The 22,593-nt window shown below is 34.9% G+C and overlaps 1 protein-coding gene across 1 annotated transcript; it reads left to right on the top strand.

Annotated features, from left to right (window-relative positions):
• The first annotated feature begins 488 nt into the window (after positions 1-488).
• LOC132555441 (mucin-17-like) lies at positions 489-21,889 on the top strand. The gene is made up of 17 exons (XM_060219792.1): positions 489-1,990; positions 2,051-2,303; positions 2,448-3,538; positions 3,638-4,259; positions 4,510-4,651; positions 5,643-5,713; positions 8,017-8,226; positions 14,879-15,013; positions 15,359-15,511; positions 15,665-15,748; positions 17,368-17,513; positions 18,249-18,363; positions 19,306-19,407; positions 20,711-20,866; positions 21,073-21,186; positions 21,427-21,525; positions 21,770-21,889. The coding sequence occupies exons 1-17, from the start codon at positions 489-491 to the stop codon at positions 21,887-21,889; spliced, it is 5,115 nt and encodes a 1,704-aa protein (XP_060075775.1).
• Positions 21,890-22,593: the final 704 nt, after the last annotated feature.

The raw sequence follows: 22,593 nt of genomic DNA, 5'->3' as shown, positions 1-22,593 counted from the left end.
TGTCACTAGGGATCCCAAGAGACCAGTTAAGAAAAATGTCAGGAAAGATTTAAGTTCTCTGATTTGATTTTCCATTGCATTGCAAACATAATAATTTAATACTTGTGTTTATCTATGTCTTTACAGGTTAAGGAGGATGTGACCTACAAAAAGACGACAAGCTTCCAAAAGTATGGTCAACTGATGACCTCATATACTGACAGTGAAGAAAAATGGATCAGTCACAGGATAAATCAAAATGACCCAAAAGGTCAAGGTCACAACGTTTCCAAGGTTACAGACTTTACAAGTCAAAGTCATGGAGGTCATACTTTTTGGAATGGTTCTGAGATAGATAGTAGTGAGGAGGTCTCTTTTCAACACTGTCTTTCCAGGAGTCATTGCGAAAAAAAAGTATGACCCAGGAAAGTGGAGACAAACTCATTAAAATGCATGACAAGAATACAAAACCTAACGATATTGGTGGACAGTGTGAGAGTAAGGAAAATATGGATGATACAGACGAGCAAGAGGACCAGGACATGATCGACAGCGTGCCACTCCCTGCATCAGGGCCACATGTGGCAGATAATGTAAGATCAGATACACCCATTGTTCAGGGAGTGTTTTCACGAAAAATTGTTGCCAAAGCAAGCAAAAATGTTAGACAATTAAAACACTTGAATGACAATGAAGTTAGTGGTAGTGGTGAGGATGCCTTGGAGAAAGATAGAATGCATCGAACAAATTTTCGCAAGAATAGTTTGTCACGTGTGGCAGTTTCATCACGATTTGATGTCCTTGTCAGTAATAATTTGTTCAAGAAACATCTAGGACAAAATCATGAGGATATTCTGGAGCGGATTTATAAACAACGAGGAGGTGTCTTCAGCAGCGGAATGCGTAAAGCTTATTCTAATATCGACCTAACTACTATAGACTTATCACAAACATTCAATAACCCACTTAGTAATAACGGGAAATCTGCTTCATTTTCCACTGCAGATAAGCAAAACGAAAATCAGGGAAGCCAAGGTCTGCATCAAGGCCATAGTAAAGATACAGGACAACAAAGACGGAGACGTGTGTCAATTAGCAGTGGGCAGGAAGTTCAGGGTATCGTGGATGAACTTTCTGGCATGAGGAAACAGGTTACTATTAATGGACAAAGAACTCAAACAGTAACAGCTATTTCTAGTCGAGGCAAAAGACAAAAATTTAATGTTCCAAGTTTTTCTGAATTTAGAAAACAGCGTCAAATGCGCATTGCTAGTGGTCATCAGTATGCAAAAGAGGCAAAATCCTTGTTAGATAACAACCAGAGTGTAGTTCATCTTCCTGAAGTATCATCACAAAGTCTGGCAGAAGCTTCAGTTCTGATTACTGCAATGTCCTCTGAAAATTCAGACCAAGCAGATCAATTACAACCAATCAATGAGGATGAACAAAAAAGGTCCCGAAATGTTGTTGAACATGTTGAAGGAAAGTCACAGGAGGCTGTTGTTGTTCAAAGTGAGCATGTTGGTTCATGTGCTGTTGGAAACGGTGAAATGGTTATTGAGACAAAGGATTCACCTTCAGATCAAATGGAGTTAAAACAGGCAACAGATGTTTCTAGAGAAAAAGGTGAAATTCTATCACTAGAGCAATGTAGTTCAGGGGAAGGTACTCCTAATATAAGTGATTCAAGTAAGGAAGTACATTCTGTGACATCATTAAATCAGGGTACGAAAAATGAAGGAGAGTTAACTGATGTTTCCCTACCTACAAATTTGGATTCAAACCCTACTTGTATGTCAAGTCAACATAATTCAGGGGAGATAACTATTGTTCCTGTCCCTTCAGAGGAGGAAAAGACTCCTAGTGTGTCAAGTCAACATAATTCAGGGGAGGTAACTATTGTTTCTGACCCTGCTGAGGAGGAAAGGACTCCTAGTGTGTCAAATCAACATAATTCAGGGGAGATAACTATTGTTCCTGTCCCTCCAGAGGAGGAAAAGACTCTTAGTGTGTCAAGTCAACATAATTTAGGGGAGGTAACTATTGTTTCTGACCCTGCTGCAGAGGAAAGGACTCCTAGTGTGTCAAATCAAAATAATTCAGGGGAGGTAACTATAGTTTCTGTTCCTGCTGAGGAGGAAAGGACTCCTAGCGTGTCATGTCAACATAATTCAGGGGAGGTAACTATTGTTTCTGTCCCTGCTGAGGAGGAAAGGACTCCTAGTGTGTCAAGTCAACATAATTCAGGGGAGGTAACTATTGTTTCTGTCCCTGCTGAGGAGAAAAGGACTCCTAGTGTGTCAAGTCAACATAATTCAGGGGAGGTAACAATTGTTTCCATACCTACAGAGGAAGAAAAGAATTCTAGTGTGTTAAGTCAACATGGTTTAGAGGAGATAAGTTATGTTTCCCTTTTAAGAGAGGGAGGTGGAGATCCCATTGAATCCAGTCGACATAATTCAGGGGAGGTAACTAGTGCTATACCGACAGAACGAACAAGTGACAGTAACATACCGAAGGATGTAGTTCTGGCATTAATGGGAAGTTCGATGGAAACCCAGATGTCAGATGAAGTTTTTGATGATGACGATTCAGAGTTGCAGTCTAGTAAAAAACCACCAATACATATATGCCTTCAAGGCAACACCTCTGAGAAGAGTAACTTTGTAAGGCATGACCTTGACCTTAATGAAAGTGACATGTTAGTGCTAGAGGATTTAGATGTCCCAACAGCAAATCAAATGTGCAATATAGATACCACTTACGAACCCTTAAGTCTCCCCAATAGCATGAAGGATGCTTGTGAAACATTGACATTTAATTCCCTTGAGCATGAAACATCTGTACTTAACAACAATTTTATCACTCTAGAAGTTCCCTCTGAGTCAAATACTGATGATATTGACTTATCAGACACAAGGTCACAATGTGATAGAGATTGTGGTCTGTTACCTGGGAAAAAAATAACAGATGTGGTAAAAAGTCTTTCAGAAACAGTTAACAGTGAGACATGTGTTCCAGAGACTTCTGAGCCTGGAAATGTACCTGAGAAACAAGACAGTCTGGACAACTGTCCAGAGGGTGGAAATGGAAGTGAAGTGTTGGCAAGTGAGGTAAACAATGACCAACAAACAAACAGCACTGGTGAGATAAGTGAGAGAGGGAATCAACATAGAACAGAGACTACATATTGTACCAAATCACTTAGTCCTGAAAAACCGAAAATTCTCCCTCGAACACCAAAGAATCAAGCAAAACCTGATATTGCTCCTCGACCTGTTCCAAGGTCAAGGCCAGTCAATGATCCCTCAAGGTCACAAGTTGTTCAGACTGGTATAAGGCCACGGAAACGAAAACTGCCAACACGTCCACCGAGGGTCTCCCGGAGGAAAAGTGAGACGTGCAATCTCAAAACTTTAGTAACAGAAAACTCCCCTGCTTTGCAGACCTCGCGGTCTCTTGATAGTGAAGAACTGTCACAAGTAAAGGGAATTGTATCAGAAGTGATTAAATCTAGTCCTGGAATGAATGACATTGAAAATTCTGAAACCTCTACCTTGCCTCTTCCTTCTAGCCCACCTCCCACTGAAACCTCTACCTTGCCTCTTCCTTCTAGCCCACCTCCCACTGAACCCTCTACTCCACCTCTACCCTTTAGCCCACCTCCCACTGATGCCTCTACTCCACCTCTACCCTCTAGCCCCCCACCCACTGACCTGCCTACACCACCTTTGCCCTCTAACCCACCTCCCACACTCCTTAAACTGTCTGACAGGGAATCTCCTTTGCTCTATGTGCAATCTGATGATTCCAAGGAGCCAATAAATTCTCTAGTAATGAAATCATTCGATGAAAAGATTCCATTTTTACCTGAGTCATTAAATGAAACAGGTCCATTTAATGTCCTTCATCTCCCTACATCTGACAATAATAGTCCCAGTGATGATGGCACTTTTTATTTCCCAGAAAATCCAAAGCAATTTTCATCATTGGTATCAGCTGATGTCCAGTGTGAGGAATCAATTTTTGTTTTTCCGGAACCAATGTTGAACTCTCCACTCTCAGACCAAGAGGAACCAACAACACCAGGCTCAGTGAACCAAAGTGATCAGACCTTCTTGTCCACATCAGAATCAGTTACATCTGACACAAGTAACAAGCCAGCATCATGGCTTCCATCCAGTACAGATGATATCTATAAATCTTGTGACAGTGTTCACCAACAGCCGGAAAGTGAAACAGATTTTGATTTAAGTGGCACCACATTTGATCCTACAAAGGTAAGATCCCCTTTTTACCTGACTGGACTCCTTGTAAAGCACAATCTGAAACCCCTAGAAATGTCTACATCCAAAAATATCAGTATTCTAATTCAGTTCACGAAATGTTATCGGAAAACTTTTATTCAAAATCATGACATTTTTTTATCATGAATTCTTTTTACGGTGTTTAAAAATAAGATTTTGAAAAATTTTTTATTAGAATTTTAAATTGTATTTGTGTTCATTCTATTTTTTATTGACCATTCAGAATCTGAATGTTTACCGATCATCATCAGACGTGTCCAACAGTACCCCGGAGGCACTACAGAAACGCCGGGAACGCAAGGAGAGGCCATATAAAAGTGATCCATTTGCAGGAGGCAAGCGACCATCCCCTGGACAATTCATTAGTTAGTACATTGGCATAGTAACCACTGTCATTAAAGAACACATCCATAGCAACTGTTGTCATTATAGTACACATCCATAGCAACCACTGTCATTATAGTACATATCCATAGCAACCACTGTCATTATAATACATATCCATAGCAACCACTGTCATTATAGTACACATCCATAGCAACCACCGTCATTATAGTAAAAATCCATAGCAACCATTGTCATTATAGTACACATCCATAGCAACGGTTGTCATTATAGTACACATCCATAGCAACCATTATCATTATAGTACACATCCATAGCAACAGTTGTCATTATAGTACACATCCATAGCAACCACTGTCATTATAGTATATATCCATAGCAACCATTATCATTATAGTACACATCCATGGCAACCATTGTCATTATAGTACACATCCATAGCAACCATTTTACATTTTGACATGTTTAAAGGAACAAAAAAAGTGTTGGAGACAGAGACAGCCATTTTGAGTTAATGACATGCCATCATTGTCCCTATTGTACAATCAATTTCTGACTTGAGCAGCCAATGAAAAAACTTCCAGGGTATATTATACTGTTGACATATATGTCTAAATACATTTCAAATATAGACAAGTATGTACATCTTCATGGAATGTATAGATAGTACTCCCCATAGTTCTCTATCAGCTGTTGTTTATATATCTCTATGGAAACCACTTCCATTAGGTTACACTTTAGCTGTTCCAGAGATACAAAACCCGGAACAAACTTCAGCAACCATAACCAGGTTATAAGGTTACCATAGCAACCATTGTCTGAGTTATGTATATTTACTTATACTTGAGGTGTAAGTTTGACAATACCTAAAGGTCAAAGTTGAAGCTTATATACTGTATATATCTTTTTTAAAATAATTTGCATCTTCTTCAACAAAAAATGTATCGAGAAATTTTTATTTTCTTTGGTAAAGTTTGAATTAACAATTATTATCATGTCTTCCCTTTCTAGGACGTCAACGAGGTTTACCGTCGGATGATGGGTTCACTGAAGATTGGATTGATGAAATGGATGAAGCAGAGGTAAGTTTATCGTCTTACATTTATACCTGTTAGTTTAGCTAGATCTCAGATTCAAAATCTAAAACAGAAACTTTTTGAGTGTTCCATGTTTGTTCTACCATAAAGTACAACATGGAGTTGTTTGTCCATTTACCAATAACCTACAACCCCTTTGTCCCAAAATTTTATACCTTTCTGCTACATCAGACTGTTGTGTACTTCAAATCGTTGTGGTTTGACCCAAAAGCAGAAAGGATGATGTTTTGTTTATTGAATTTATGACATGGACATTAATGGTTTTCTTTCTTTTTATTTTATATTTATTTTTGTGTGATTTTATTCTATCAGAGTCAAATAAAGCTTTTCCTTGAACATTACAACCTTTGTAGTATTGTGTACTAGGACAACCTTTGTAGTATTGTGTGTTAGGACAACCTTTGTAGTATTGTGTGTTAGGACAACCTTTGTAGTATTGTGTGTTAGGACAACCTTTGTAGTATTGTGTGTTAGGACAACCTTTGTAGTATTGTGTGTTAGGACAACCTTTGTAGTATTGTGTGTTAGGACAACCTTTGTAGTATTGTGTGTTAGGACAACCTTTGTAGTATTGTGTGTTAGGACAACCTTTGTAGTATTGTGTGTTAGGACAACCTTTGTAGTATTGTGTACTAGGACAACCTTTGTAGTATTGTGTGTTAGGACAACCTTTGTAGCATTGTGTGTTAGGACAACCTTTGTAGTAGTGTGTTAGGACAACCTTTGTAGTATTGTGTGTTAGGACAACCTTTGTAGTATTGTGTACTAGGACAACCTTTGTAGTATTGTGTACTAGGACAACCTTTGTAGTATTGTGTACTAGGACAACCTTTGTAGTATTGTGTATTAGGACAACCTTTGTAGTATTGTGTGTTAGGACAACCTTTGTAGTATTGTGTGTTAGGACAACCTTTGTAGTATTGTGTGTTAGGACAACCTTTGTAGTATTGTGTGTTAGGACAACCTTTGTAGTATTGTGTGTTAGGACAACCTTTGTAGTATTGTGTACTAGGACAACCTTTGTAGTATTGTGTACTAGGACAACCTTTGTAGTATTGTGTACTATGACAACCTTTGTAGTATTGTGTGTTAGGACAACCTTTGTAGTATTGTGTGTTAGGACAACCTTTGTGGTATTGTGTGTTAGGACAACCTTTGTGGTATTGTGTGTTAGGACAACCTTTGTAGTATTGTGTACTAGGACAACCTTTGTAGCATTGTGTACTAGGACAACCTTTGTAGCATTGTGTACTAGGACAACCTTTGTAGTATTGTGTGTTAGGACAACCTTTGTAGTATTGTGTACTAGGACAACCTTTGTAGTATTGTGTGTTAGGACAACCTTTGTGGTATTGTGTGTTAGGACAACCTTTGTGGTATTGTGTACTAGGACAACCTTTGTAGTATTGTGTGTTAGGACAACCTTTGTAGTATTGTGTGTTAGGACAACCTTTGTAGTATTGTGTGTTAGGACAACCTTTGTAGTATTGTGTACTAGGACAACCTTTGTAGTATTGTGTACTAGGACAACCTTTGTAGTATTGTGTGTTAGGACAACCTTTGTAGTATTGTGTACTAGGACAACCTTTGTAGTATTGTGTATTAGGACAACCTTTGTAGTATTGTGTGTTAGGACAACCTTTGTAGTATTGTGTGTTAGGACAACCTTTGTAGTATTGTGTACTAGGACAACCTTTGTAGTATTGTGTGTTAGGACAACCTTTGTAGTATTGTGTGTTAGGACAACCTTTGTAGTATTGTGTACTAGGACAACCTTTGTAGTATTGTGTGTTAGGACAACCTTTGTAGTATTGTGTACTAGGACAACCTTTGTAGTATTGTGTGTTAGGACAACCTTTGTAGTATTGTGTACTAGGACAACCTTTGTAGTATTGTGTACTAGGACAACCTTTGTAGTATTGTGTACTAGGAATACTGTACAACTGGTAATTATCATGGGTCAAAATTTTTGCGATATTGATTTAAAACAAACAAGCTATATTTCAACAAATTAAAATTTTGTGATTTGGATGTAAACTGACTTGTAATATGTACATGTGTCATTATTTCATGTAATACATTTTCACATTCAAGTAATGTACTTGGAAAAAGTGAAAATATCTTACCCACAAAAATAACCGGCTATACAGTAATTACTATGGTACATCAGGCTTGTCTTTGTTTGATCATTTTGATCAACATTTTGATAAAAAAAATTGAATTCATTATTGTTCCATAAAGCTATGATTACATGTATTCCAACTTGACAGATTATTTCTTATCATTAGGCTGTTACACTGGCCGAAACAGAAGCTGACAGAAAGCGACGGATCAGAATGAGTGTGATTAGTGATGCCAGCACAGATAGTGGGGTCATAGGTCAAGATGGTCAAGATGGGTTGCAAGAAGCACCACCAAGCCCAACAGGAAGTAGTGGTTCCTATGGTTTCACCACCAAAGGGGGAGATAAATCTGGTTTCTCCATAATGGACCCCAACGTAAGTCAAAGTTACCCAGTTTCTACAAACTTAATCAGAAATTTCCAAAGAAAAATTTCTCTGAAAGTTTTGAAGTTTAATCCAGGGCATTTAGCTCATTTGGTCCAAAAGGACCAGAAATTGAGCTTGTACCATAACAAAATATCCATTAACTTTTTTTTAGAATTGCCACTTATAATGAAATACAGAGCAGATTTTTCTGAAGCATTGGGGAAAATAATAGCGAATTCTTTAAGCCTTTCTTCTTTGGTAAGAATGACTGTTATGTCTATATTTGGTCTGAAGCCTCCTTTGATGATCAGGACTACATCAGCTGTGTTTCTGACTTTTCTATAGAAAGAGGGACATTGGGCAAATAGAGGAAGTGCTTTAGAATCCTTCTGTTTTAGTTGATTTGAGTGGATTTTAACCAAGTGCACTTGGATGAAGGAGACTCATGCAATTTTTCCATAAAACATTGGGATAAATCTCATGGAGGGCTCTATAGGGGAAATACAGTTCAATCTTCTACTGTAGAAATGACTGGATTTCGTCCGTAATTGGTCTAAAGTATTCTTGGGTGAAGGGGAATCAGTTTCGAGTAAATGATTTGTTTCAGCTCCCAGAGGATAGATCCAATTAGGGGAAACAGAGGTATTTCTTTAGTCAATATTTTGCCTTTAAATGCTTCTCTTTCGTAATACTTGAATGGATTTCAACCAAATTTGGTCTGAAACATTATGGAGAGTGAGGAATCACTTCTTAGATTCAGAAAGTTAATTCAACACCTAGTTAATAGGAATGACCTCGACCTGCTTGAAAGGTCACAAGAATCAAATATGTTAGAGTCTTTATATGACTTCTCAATAACTAAAAGGCCCAGGATAATGATATTAGTCCTGTAGCTTCCTAGGATGAAGGGCTACCTACCAACTTTGTTAATATATATGATACTGACCTACTTTCATGGTCACAGGTATCCAATGTGTTAAAATGTTTAAATGACCAAAAGAGCCAAGTTGCTGATATTGGACCAACTTTCAAGGTCACAGGGGTCAAATGTGTTGAAAAACTTAAGCAACTTCTTCTCAATCACCAAAAGGCCAAGGGTCTTGAAATTGTAGCTTGCTTTTTCAACAAGTAATATGCCCAGAGTAATGGCATTTGTGTAGTGCATGTAGAAAGAATATGATTTTAAGTTTGCAGAAAATATGTTGATGAACCAACAATGTCTTTTATGTAAGCTTTAGAGTAGTAGAGCTATTTATTTTAGGCCTATTTTGCCTCTTTCATATATAGTTCTTTATAGTCAGATGACTGTTAAGGCCCATGGGGCCTCTTGTTTAAACAATTCTTTTACTGTACTACAAATATGGCAGAAATAGATTTCTTTTTGTCGAAAATAATTTATTGATTATGACAAAAATATTTTGATATGAAAATTGTGATCACATTTGTTTGTCTCTGTCTTAACTGCTTCAAATCTAAGTGTATTAATCGTGATATGTAGACATGTTATCAATCTGATATGCTGCCCAAATGAGTGGTGATTGGATTTGACACAGAAGGTGTAAAGTAGTCAATACATTAATTAAACGACCATATTGGGGAAAGTCAACACTGCTAAGTCAACATCTCATAACAAATGTGATCCATTATCACTTCATTCCAGTGAATGTGATTTACAGATTTAGTAACATCATCATGTAGTTGTCAGCTAGAGTGGCTGAGCGTACAATGTATGACGTCAGAACAGTAACATGAGAGAACTACCTTGTTATCACTAATTCCTTTATATTACCGGTATATCTATCATATCTTGAGGTTTAATTTGTAAATTTTGTTTTGATTATATTTGAAATATTACTCAATTTTTACGCATGAATAGGTCATTAAGCCATATATCTTTCATAAAAATATTTTCAGAATTTTTTTTTTCATCATAATGTCACATTGTTTCTTAATTGTTGGCTGCTGGCAAACACTCCACCTAAGGAGGATATTTGTGGAGGTGTATTCGAAATGATATTCTAGGATGATAAATACAGCTTTTTAAAGTTTGTTTTTAATGTCTATATAGAAATATGGATATATTTGTATTTCATTTTCTGACATCTAACCATAAACCTAGTATCACTTTTTTTGGCTTTTTAAGAAAAAATATTTTAAAAATCTACAAACACCATACACAGATATAACAAGGTCAGACTATTAGTCTAGGTCTAGATTACTTGGTTTATAAACTGTTCCCTCATAATTTCAACTAATTAGTGCTATTTTGCTTTTTTTTAATTGAGAAGAGTGAGAGGGGAAACATTGCTGCTTCTGTCATTGGCTGGCTTAATCTTGTTGCTGGACAACAGATGCCATTAAATATAGATTGAAGTTGTGTCATATCTGGTTGTAGATTGAAACGCACCGACTCTCATCCTGTTTATACAGTAAAATTATTGATGTACATAGGTCCTCATTGGGCCTGTCTACAGCCAATCATGTGCCGTTCTCTGATGGAAAATTATGTCGTCTTTGATTCACTGGACAATTTCTTTTGTGAACATTTAAGATCAAATTAACACAGTGATTACATTTCCATGGCAAATGGATATGTATAAAGTGCATATTATACCGTGAACAGGGAAGGCCATTCTACATTCTGAAACTGTTGCATAATATTCATTAGAATTTTCTGTAAATAAGTGTTTTTGTAATGTAGGATTTGTGTAAAACTTCATGCAGTTTTCAAATATAAAGAGAATCTGGACTTTCCAAACTATATAAAATCAATCAAATTATAAACCGTGGTAATATCTTATACAATAATAAGGCAACAAAACTTTTATAATTTGATAGAAAATATCGCTAAGTGTTATATAATATATAAGTACTATTACATAATAAGGTCTGAAGATAAAAACTATCAGAAAAAAAGGAATTTTAATTGTTTTTTAAAGAAAAGGTTATAAATTTTAAATTGGAGATTTAGATAATGACATGACACCAGTTGGAGCTGCTATATAATATAATCTTGTTATCTAGTAATACAAGCTTGATTTCAACATTAAGCTGAGAGAGAAGACAAGCCTTTCAACAGCTCAGTAACCACAATAACCACAATCAACAATACTATATTCTCTTTGGGCATAACCATTACTCTGTTACCAATAACTTGATTGATTCATTTTATGTATATGACCTTGAAATATTTGATGACAGGAAGTAGAACTCTCCTGTGTATTTAGAGTAGACTTTCCCAGAGTGTCATTGACAACAAGAAGCATGAAAGTGGAATCAGCACCACTGATCAAGTGTGCTTTTGTGAAAAGGATTATAAATTAGGGTGGCAGAAATTATGATGTGAATAATTTCTATCAATCATTCCACTCCCTTATGAAATAAAGCACCACCTACAACCTCTCCCACCAGATGAACCTTTTGAGTGATGATTTTCTAAGTAAACGGTTGAACTTTTCATAGAATGCCAACATTTTTGTTTATCAACATTTCTGACATATTACAGGGTGTGAGTATAATATATCAATTCTGTAATAATCCCAGCATAATACCCAAAAAACATACCTGCACACTATACCCGAGTGTGCACTTTATCCGAGTGCACACTTTATATGAGTGTGCACTTTAGCCGAGTGCGCACTTTATCCGAGTGTGCACTTTACCCGAGTGTTTACCATCAATGCAGAATTTCTATAAAAGGTATTTGTAACTGGTATGTTGAATAGAAACTTAACCTAGACTGTTTATATCATGATGCCACTTGACTGGTAATCCCAACTGAGTTGTTCCCCTTGAGTGAGTGATATCCTCTGACTCTTTTTTATCTCCCTTAACTAATCGGTCTCCCCTGACTTAGCGGCCAATCCTGGGTGGTCTCCCTTAACTAAGTGATCTCCTCTGATTGAGTGTTATCTTCTTACTTAGTTGTCTTCCTTAACTAATCGGTCTCCCCTGACTTAGCGGTCAATCCTGGGTAGTCTCCCTTAACTCATTAGTCTCTCTCAACTTAGCGGTGGTCTTCCTTAACTTAGTGATCTTCCCAGACTAAGTGGTCTCCCTTAACTAAGTGGTCACTTCTGTCTGATTGGTCTCCATCAACTTAGTGGTCTCCCCTGACTGAATTGTTTCCCCTGTCTGAGTGGTCCCTACTTATAGAGTTTAAACCTTGGTGAGTGTTCCCTCCTTACAGAGTATTTTCCCCTGACTGAGTGGTGTCCCCTTACTGAGTGGATTTTCCTTTCAGAGTAATCCCCCTTGTCTGAGAAGTCTCTCAACCTTTTTCTTCCTTTGACTTACTAGTCTCTCCTGACTGATATTTCTTATAAAAAAACTATTTGATACTTTTAGAATAATTTCCAATGAGGACTTCCTGTAAATGTTCTGTTAAGTTCTCAAACCCTATCTTCTACATGAAAAAATGCAAAGTTGATCAATTATGAGTTCCTTTAAAAGCATTGTTTAGAAATAATAATACTGCAAGACACCTGTACAAGTAGACAATTTGATCCAAATTGTAGTAAACAACTTTATGCTTTAAAAAATTCTGTTAATAATGTAGCTTTGTTATTTTCATATGCACTGAAATGACCTTATGTTGATGCTGTCTTCAATTACACCTACCTTTTGTAATTGTAAGGTATCAGTTGTATTGTGTTGACAGTAACCGTGTATAATCAATCATGTTGTCCACAGTTAATATGGCACTCTCCTAGATATTGTGACCAGTTTATCTTCAGTTTTCATTATAAATGCCTAACACCACATTGATAGGATTGTCCAGGTTATTTGACATCAAAAGCACTAATCTTTGATGTTTACTGCCTTCTGATCAGCCACAGTTTAAACATTCATATTTATAATTTGAGTCAAGGCCTTTAGAATCATGCTAAGGATTCAAGTTTAAACAAATAAAATGAATAATTGATTCAAAGCCAGTGAAACATACAAATAGAACTAATGTATATGACAACATGGCAGCTCAATAAATTAAGTAATAACCTATAACAGATGTAGGACTAGAAGGGAGCCGCTCGTAACAGGAAGATTTCTATACTATGAACAACAGTTATTAGCTTGGTTGAAAGTGTTTGAAAGGTGTTGCTATGGTACAGGGTATCCAGGAAAAGCACATCTGGTCAGGCAGGTGATCCATTCCTAATCATGTCAGTTAGTGCAGCAAAACCCAGGAGTTTAGGTAAAAAACGAACCAGACCGTCCAAGTTTGATGTAATGTTGTCCCTAATTAGACCTCTGTTTACCAGGGAGGACCCATATTCTACAGTGAACCACACTTTAGTTCTCTCGTTTAATCATGAAGGGACACAGGCAGGCATTAGTCCACAACAGAATACAACAATACCCAAAAAATAATTATGGATGTTTATTTGGCAATAAACCCAGCAATCAAACTCTTCTTTTACAATAACAGTTTTACAAAAAAAAATAAAATAAAAGGGTGTTAAAACAAGTCTATGTGCAGTTTTACAAATAGTCTTTTTAGACAGGTGTCCTTTATACAGAAGACAGGTTACTTTATTTTTAGTGGCTTTTATAGACAGATAGTCTCTATAAAGAGGTTTAAATACTATGAATTGTATCGACATAGAACCTGATACCAGTATAGACCGTTGGCCTTAAAATAGAGGTTTAATTACAATGTATTATATTGAGTTAGGATAATATACCAATGGTCCTTATTGAACAGCATTCTGACCAACGCAAGTGAGTACCATCAACAAACATATTTCTTAACTACTTTGAAATAAAGTTAATTTGACATTTTAGAGAGATTAAACAACATTACAATACTTGATAAAGTATCAGACCAGAGGCAGTAAAATATGTCAAATTATACCAAATATCCCCAACCGAATTTTTTACCGGAAAATCAGTAAAGATTTGATTATCTCAGATAAAAAGTTTCCTCATTAACCGAAATATTTTCCGTTTTACTTCTGAATATATCCATTACTTTGCCTATTTCCTAGTGTCAAGTTGACACTACGACTAAGTCCAGTACACAGACAGAAGGCTCTGAGTCCTGAAGTACCTCTGCCATAACGCCAATCAAACTGATAAAAACTAGGCAATGACGTCATAATGGAATCCATATTGTAATCAAAATAACAGGTTTTCTTAGAAAATACCTGAGTTGAACCTTGCACTGATTGGTAGTGTGTCAGCCTCCGAGTCCTGTTGCCAAGGCTTGTAGCTAGGTGACTCCATAACCTTCCAGTGAGAAACAGATCAATATGTTTGCCGTCTGCTATGAAATACATTGATATGTTGATATCAGACACAGAACTCCACTCTGACAGTTTGCATTTTACAAGTTCCATGTGCAGAGTTGAATTTTTATTCTTGAAAGTTTCAGCACAGTAAATTTGTGACAGACATTTCATGACAAGTACTTTGTGATAGATATTTCATGACAAGTACTTTGTGGATTTTTATCTGAACGGATTCACTATATCTTTTGGAATTAAATATGGTCCTTAATTACAATGCTTGGGTAAGTGTTACATAACTTTTTTTTCTTTTTTTTTTCTTTTCTTTTTAAGAAGTGTTGGACATATTTATTCATTTTCAAATTTCTTCCATACTGAAAAATTTCCGTTTTTTTTTTCTAATTAAAATTTATTAAAATTCTATTGATGAACAGAGAGATGAAGAAAATGTTGAGACCAGCATCACTGTTGGCAACAAAGAAGCAAAGAAGACGGAGAGAAAGGACATTATCATTGAAATCAGAGACACAGAGAAAAGTTATGGACGTGACTTACACATACTTAAAGATGTAAGATTTCAGACTTATTTTTTTCATGTTTTTTAACGAGTCATTTACATCATTAGTTATAAACTTAATTACCAATTAAGTTTTTAATAAAGTTACATAATGCTAAGTTACTACCAGACTCCATAACAACATTATATGCTTGATTATGTACATGTTTTACAAAGTAATTTTCAACTCAGTTTTGTGTAGGTCTGGATTTAATAAAGTTGATCATTGTTTACGTCAGTGCCAGTCAGTGTGATAAATAGCAGGTTGAAATGAAATATCAAAAGTCGATAATATCTATCAGTTTTTTTCATGGTTACAGATTAAAAAAAAAAAACTAACTTTCTATTCTGTTTCCAGCATTTCTATAAACCCATGAAAACAAATGGACTTCTAAGCTCAGACCAAGTTGAAGCTATCTTTCTCAACTTGGAGCAACTCATCAACACAAACGCTCAATTCACAGCCAGACTGGACACTGCCCTACAAGATGCTGTAACTAATGGAGACCATGTATGTTGATTATTAATCATAGAACTTTTTTTTTTAATCAAACTAAAGAAATCAATTTTATGCGTCATATGACCTTTAAATAATGCCTGTCATCTTTACAATAAAAACAACATACTTGTGAAAAACTGTGAATGTTTTTACTTTGTTTTTCAGGGTTTTGTGACAATATCCATAGGCAATTTGTTTCTTAAATCTACTGACCTGATGATGGCCTTCGAGAGCTATTGCGTCAATCAGGTAAGGTTAACAGACCATACAGTATACATGTAATTGTGACCTCTCCCAATTATCATCTCTTATTGGATAGAATTAATTCTGTCAGTATATTCTTCATTTTCAGTAATAATATAGGGTGTAATTTTTTAGAAGTTGTGTTTAAGTTTAACTGGTTAGAAGTAAAATTATTCAATATTTTAAGCATAAAGTCCGAGGATGGACATGACACTTCTGCCACTAACATGGCAGGTGCCAGTGATGAACAAAAAGATGCTAGCTCTTTACAGAACACATTGTAATATATTGGTATATTCTTATTGGTTTTTTATCTGAATAAAAGAATATTGATTTCAAAAATACTGCACTTTGACCAAGTTTTTTGGGTTTTGATGGATTTCAGAGAAAAAAAATATTTCATGTATATTTTGAAATTTAAAAAAAAAATTTTTAGAAGCAATTATTTTTTTATCAAATAAAACAGAATTTCAGTTTCTTCTGAATTAGAATTTAATTTTCTGAATTCTTATATAATTTTAGGTCATTTTAAAATGTTGAAACTAAGTTGGTGAGAGATATAATTCTATGAAAGTCTTGTTGATTTCATCACCTCAAAGTATTCATTGTTTGAAGCTTGTGTGAGATTATTGACTCTAGTTTTGCTAGAAATGTGAATTGCAGCACTGTTAGTTCTAGTCAGTCATGTCTGCCCCAGTGACCTAGTAGAGACGACTCCGAAATTCAATATCATTATTGGAAAGAGTTTTCCTTTTATCAAGGTCCTTGATCTATGAAGGTTGACCATTACACAAGTGAATTCTGAGACATTTGTCTTATCTTGGTGATAAAAGAAAGACACACTGAAATAATTGATGTTTCGAACTCTGAAAAATGTTATGCAATCGTGTTCATTATGTCAGTAGAGTTAATCTTGAAATCATTGAAAGCTCATTGAAATTTGATAGCAAAAAAAAAATTTTATTTCTTAAATCTCTGTGTCAGTACTATTATACCAAATGTACACTCTGTTGTACAAGAAAGTAATTTGATAAAAATGTGATTAAAAATTTAATGATATTAAGTTTTTTGGTATGGCATTAAGTCCCTTTTTTTTTTAATTTGACATACATAGAAGTTCTTAATAGGTAAAGTTGTGTGAACCAAGGACCTTACACAAGATCCTTACCCAGTGGAAATGCTGATTCTCAAGATTTCTTTTTGTAGTTATTGGTTATGAATAAATAAATAAACCATTAATTATTATTAATTGATTTGTTGATCAATATTCATACAAGAAATCAAATGCTCACAATTTTTTTTTTATCTCAAAATTTGTGTTCCAAGAAAATATACGACTTTAAATTATATATTTTAACTATCACATGATGCACTAATACAAAAAACAGTGTTGAGAATTTTCACCATATTCATATGGGTATAACAAGTTAATAGCCTTTACTTTTATAGTGTAAATTTAATATACTGCGTAGAATTAATAAAGTCTGTTGTTGTGCACACATTTTTTGCTTACGTCATATTTACAAGAAATACACAAAGGTTTTAAAAATGTTTGTGCGATATCAGACTTTGATATTTGTTGTTCTTCAAAAGCATTTTTAATTTTAAAATTTATTGCTTTTCAGAGTCATGCAGGCAATTTGTTAGAACAACTGGAGAAAGAGAAGGAGCTATTGAGGATATTTTTACAGGCCTCACAGGATGATAATGGGGCATTGCGACGGATGCCTCTTAAATCTTTCCTCATCCTTCCTGTACAGCGAATAATGAGGTAAGTAGACCACACATCCTCAGTACAAAACAACACACCAAGTTAGACTTCTATTTGGATCTGAAAACTTTATTTTCCAAAATGTTTTGATGTAAAGTAAAATTTATTTGAAATAAATGTTGACGTTTTATGGACTTTTATCTCCAAAGCTCATTAAAATGAAAAAAGTGACAAATTTCATTGATTATATCGCCCAAGGAAATAAACCTCAGATTCTATTGCACAATCGATTATTTAGAGCAAGTGTTGTAGAGAACGGACATTCCCTGTCAAACATAAAGTCCTTTCGGCTCAAAATCACTGATCTCCATTGTTATGACACAATATAATCTGTAAGTGTGTGATGTCATTTTATTATCTTACCCCCAACATTACGATAAGTAATATTATATGTGTGTAATAGGCAAAATAATCATATGATAAATACACACATATAAAAGTTTACATTTTTACCCGATCGAGTGATGAAGTCCGTAAGATATATTTACTCCTTAATTTTAACAAGAATGTGTAGTTACATATCCAGCAATGATCCCATGCCTGGTAATAAGCCCACCCCTATATGTTGAAATGTTCCGTGTAAAATGCTTCATCGTTGTTCTGTAATAGCCAATCCTCTTGTTTTCAGTTAAAGGTTTTGTATCGGCCTCTGTGTGTAGCTAATTACTTGAAAATAGGACTTATCCTGAAATCTTTACCAGTTTTAAGAAATTTATAATTTTGTCTGTCCTACAGGTACCCATTATTATTAGAACGTCTCCACAAGTATACGTCTTGCGAAAACCCCGACAAAGAGGCCATTTCACTAGCTAAAGCAAAGCTGGAGGAAATACTTGCCCATATCAATGCGGTAAGCTCAGATTTTTTTTAATTTCTCAATGGCAACGCTTGACTTGTAACATAGAATACTTTAACAAGTATTGATTCAAGGAAATAGCAAATTTCAGAAATCAAATATTGTTTAAAAGAAATAAGAATATCTAACATACTGTTTTAAAGAGACAGTAACAGAGAAATGTATCTTAAGAATTGTTTTAGGATCTGAAATTAATATTTACCAAGCTTTCCCAGTGACAAAATTGCATGCTATCAGTTTGAAGGTTAGTCCGTATTGACAAAAAACATTCACAAAAGTATAGTCGGATCCGTTCGTTATTTTATTGTTGATATTGAAATGTAAAGTATACATATCATTTATGGGCATGTCATGTACTCTGTACATCTCACATAGAATACCTAATTAATGTAAAATCTCAGTCTAAATATTGATAGTTAAGTTAAAAAAAAAACATGTCATTGTGGTTTGACTCTACTCATTGTTACCATAAATGTTTACTTTTATGTTGTATACCGGATTCTGATTAAAAAATAATTTTTATTTTTTGTTGTTTTCTGGTGTGTTACTGCATTTTGGAAATTTTGAATATTTGTAATAATGCATTATGTTGAAATATCTGTTTAAAAAGAAAACAGTTTACACACCAGTAATCAACAAAATTCTTGTTTATATTAAAATTTTGACAGTTGATTTTTTTTATTTATTACAATAAAAAATCATCATCATCATTTATTGGACAATATAAGCTCTGACTGAACAGTCTGACGACTAATTGATTAGCAAAATATCTGATTATATTTTGGTGAAAAGGTTTAATTATCACCGAAGTGTACACATCAATTTTGTAGGTAAGGTCAGACAGAGAATACACACTGGACACCAGAAATGTAGAAACAATGTTTAAAAAATATATCAATTTATTTTCATAGCTTTTATCATTTGTATGTGTTACAGAAAACACAAAAAAGTAGTGGATCCATGAAGATGAAGAAGAAGGTGGCTGACTTATTGCTACAGAGGCAGGCTCACTCGATGGAAAAAGCTGAACTGAACCGAGTAAGTTTCCTAGGTCTTAGTTAATCAAACTAAATCTATTGCTTGTAATGACTTATTTATATAGTGTAGACAACATGTTAACATGTCAATAAGCCCATGTTTGGTAATAAACCCATCCATATATATTGCTATCAATGACTTATTTATATAGTGTAGACAACATGTTAACATGTCAATAAGCCCATGTTTGGTAATAAACCCATCCATATATATTACTATCAATGACTTATTTATATAGTGTAGACAACATGTTAACATGTCAATAAGCCCATGTTTGGTAATAAACCCATCCATATATATTGCTATCAATGACTTATTTCTATGGTGTAGACAACATGTTAACATGTCAATAAGCCCATGTTTGGTAATAAACCCATCCATATATATTGCTATCAATGACTTATTTATATAGTGTAGACAACTTGTTAACATGTCAATAAGCCCATGTTTGGTAATAAACCCATCCATATATATTGCTATCAATGACTTATTTATATAGTGTAGACAACATGTTAACATGTCAATAAGCCCATGTTTGGTAATAAACCCATCCATATATATTGCTATCAATGACTTATTTATATAGTGTAGACAACATGTTAACATGTCAATAAGCCCATGTTTGGTAATAAACCCATCCATATATATTGCTATCAATGACTTATTTATATAGTGTAGACAACATGTTAACCTGTCAATAAGCCCATGTTTGGTAATAAACCCATCCATATATATTGCTATCAATGACTTATTTCTATGGTGTAGACAACATGTTAACCTGTCAATAAGCCCATGTCTGGTGATAAGCCCATATACATCTACTGAAATAATACTAAAAGGCATCCATCATTATCTCAATGCATTGTTAAGTATACGTTGTTTCCAATGATTTTATGAGATAATCTGCAAATTAGCATCAATCCAATTAATATCTGTGGTTAAGCCTCAAGGATACAACAAGTTATGTCTGACAAAGTTATGGGTGGAAATATTATGTACAGGACAATTGCATAACATTTTTGGCAGTTCTATTTAATTACAACCAATACACTGGTTCACATATCACCAGGGGTTGGATTCTTGCCAAATAATTACTGTTGTTACAACAGCACTGACAACCTCAAGGGAGAAAACTCTGGCTATGATATATGCCAAAGGGAGAGAACTACATCCTGGTCTAGAAAATAAATGTATTTTACAGAGTAAGTACAGTATGTATTAGACATAAGAGAGGAAGTGTTAGAGTTTTACCTAAGAGGTCACATATTAAAATTTTTCTAACCATTTTGCTATTTCTTAACAGGCAGCCATTGATATTCTCGGTTGGAACAAGAAGGATGTTTGTGACATCACCACCTGTCGTTTACAGGTTGCCTTAGCAACTGATCATAACTGGGCCACAAAACGTCTCCGACTCAAGTTTTCTACAGTTCAAGGAATCCTTCTAACCCTTGGAAAGGTATGGTTGTTTGTCTTTAATACTGGATAATTTTGACAGAGCTCTATACTATGACACCAGATAATATAATGTACTAGCTTCTTATTACTACAAACATTATATAAGCCTATGTTGTCTGTGCTGTATTAAGCTCACCCACATCTATCATTTTTCAGAGGAATTACAAAGAAAAAAGAAATTCATATATTTTGTTGTTTGATTGACAGGGGGAGCGTCACAGGTCTGAAGAAGATGGTCTCCTGTTTCCCCGTAAAACTCAAGTCATTCAAGCTGCCGTGGTGTTACTCAAGGAGAAAAATGGCAAATACCAGACTCTCAGAGTAAGTCATGTGATAACATAAATTATGTGACTATTACAAAATCACGTGATAATATAGATCACACCACAATGTGCATAAATGTCCTCTTCACCAAATTTACTCCGGAAGTTTTGATAAGAAGATTGTTATATGTTTTTTTTATTTTTGGTTAATGTATAAGAATTAACCAAATAGAAATTAAATGTGATTTTGTCTAACTGTCCAGAGGGCAGAAATTAATATTGTCTATACTTACTACAGGAGCCATTCATGCTGAACCGATGTATAGTGAACCATGACCCTGACTCTGATGATATGTTTGAAGTGTTTGAGAACAACAAAGAACCCTTTGTGTTTAAGGTAAGTCACACTCAGGTCTATTGGTAATATGGTAAACTAAAAAAAATATGATTTATTCTGAAACAATTTTTTTTATTTACAGGATATTTTGATAAAGGTTGAAATATTTTTGCCAAGCTGAAAATGATCGATCTGCAAAATGACAAGAATATTATTTTTTTTTCAATTATGATAAATTAAGACAGGTAAAGTTAATCACATTAAAAATGCAATTTTGAGAATGTATTAAACATTGATCTTTTAGGGTGATGACAATGAAGTGAAACCATGGTTAATGAACATGAAGCAGCAGACTTTAGACTTAGGGACATGGAGGAAAAGAAGGAATGCACTTCCTAACATCATGATCAAACATTTGGTGTGAAGTTTACTTTTAACTTCAAGGTCAAAACCAAAGGTCATTCCCATGATCAGAAGCTTTGCTGCTAAGCTTGAAGGTATCCTATCATCTCTATACAAAGGTACCTTTCAGAACAAAGGCAACCTCAAAGTTGCCTGATTGGTGCCTACAAGGTCACGGTCATCCACAAGGTCATGGTCATCCACAAGGTCATGACTGTCCTCAAGGTCGTGGTCGTCCACAAGGTCATGCACAGCCCAGAAATGAAGACACATATATGGAAAGACTCATGGATGGAAGGAAACACTGTAAACAATATATGACCTTTGTGGAGAATTCAGATTGGCCCAAGGACACCGGTCCTTGCAAAGCTGTATACCAAACAGTATGTCAGTCATAAAATCCCAAGCGTGGCAAGTTTTACGACATTTTGTCAATAATTCAACTTGTAACATACTGTATTTTCCTGAAATAAGCCCATGGTTCCCAAGACATAGAATTTGAGTCAAAGTAGGGAATGGGCTTAATGTAGAACAATTAAATAACATCTGTGAGCTGTTTTTATCTACAGTAAATTTGGTTTCGGTTCTACTACCAATCCAGGTATAAAACGGTAAAGAGCTCTCCATACCAAGAGCAATGTTAAGCATTCCATCATGAAATATTAGAATTGTAACATGGTATTTGTTTGAAGTTGTCCATCATTTGAGGATAAGTTTAGAAATATC

The sequence above is a fragment of the Ylistrum balloti genome, unplaced genomic scaffold, assembly GCF_031769215.1.
Source record: "Ylistrum balloti isolate Yb309-2 unplaced genomic scaffold, AGI_CSIRO_Ybal_v1 Utg370488, whole genome shotgun sequence".
In the NCBI taxonomy this organism is placed as follows: domain Eukaryota; kingdom Metazoa; phylum Mollusca; class Bivalvia; order Pectinida; family Pectinidae; genus Ylistrum; species Ylistrum balloti.
Note: the sequence above shows the minus strand (reverse complement) of the source record. Positions and strands in the feature narration are given on the sequence as shown.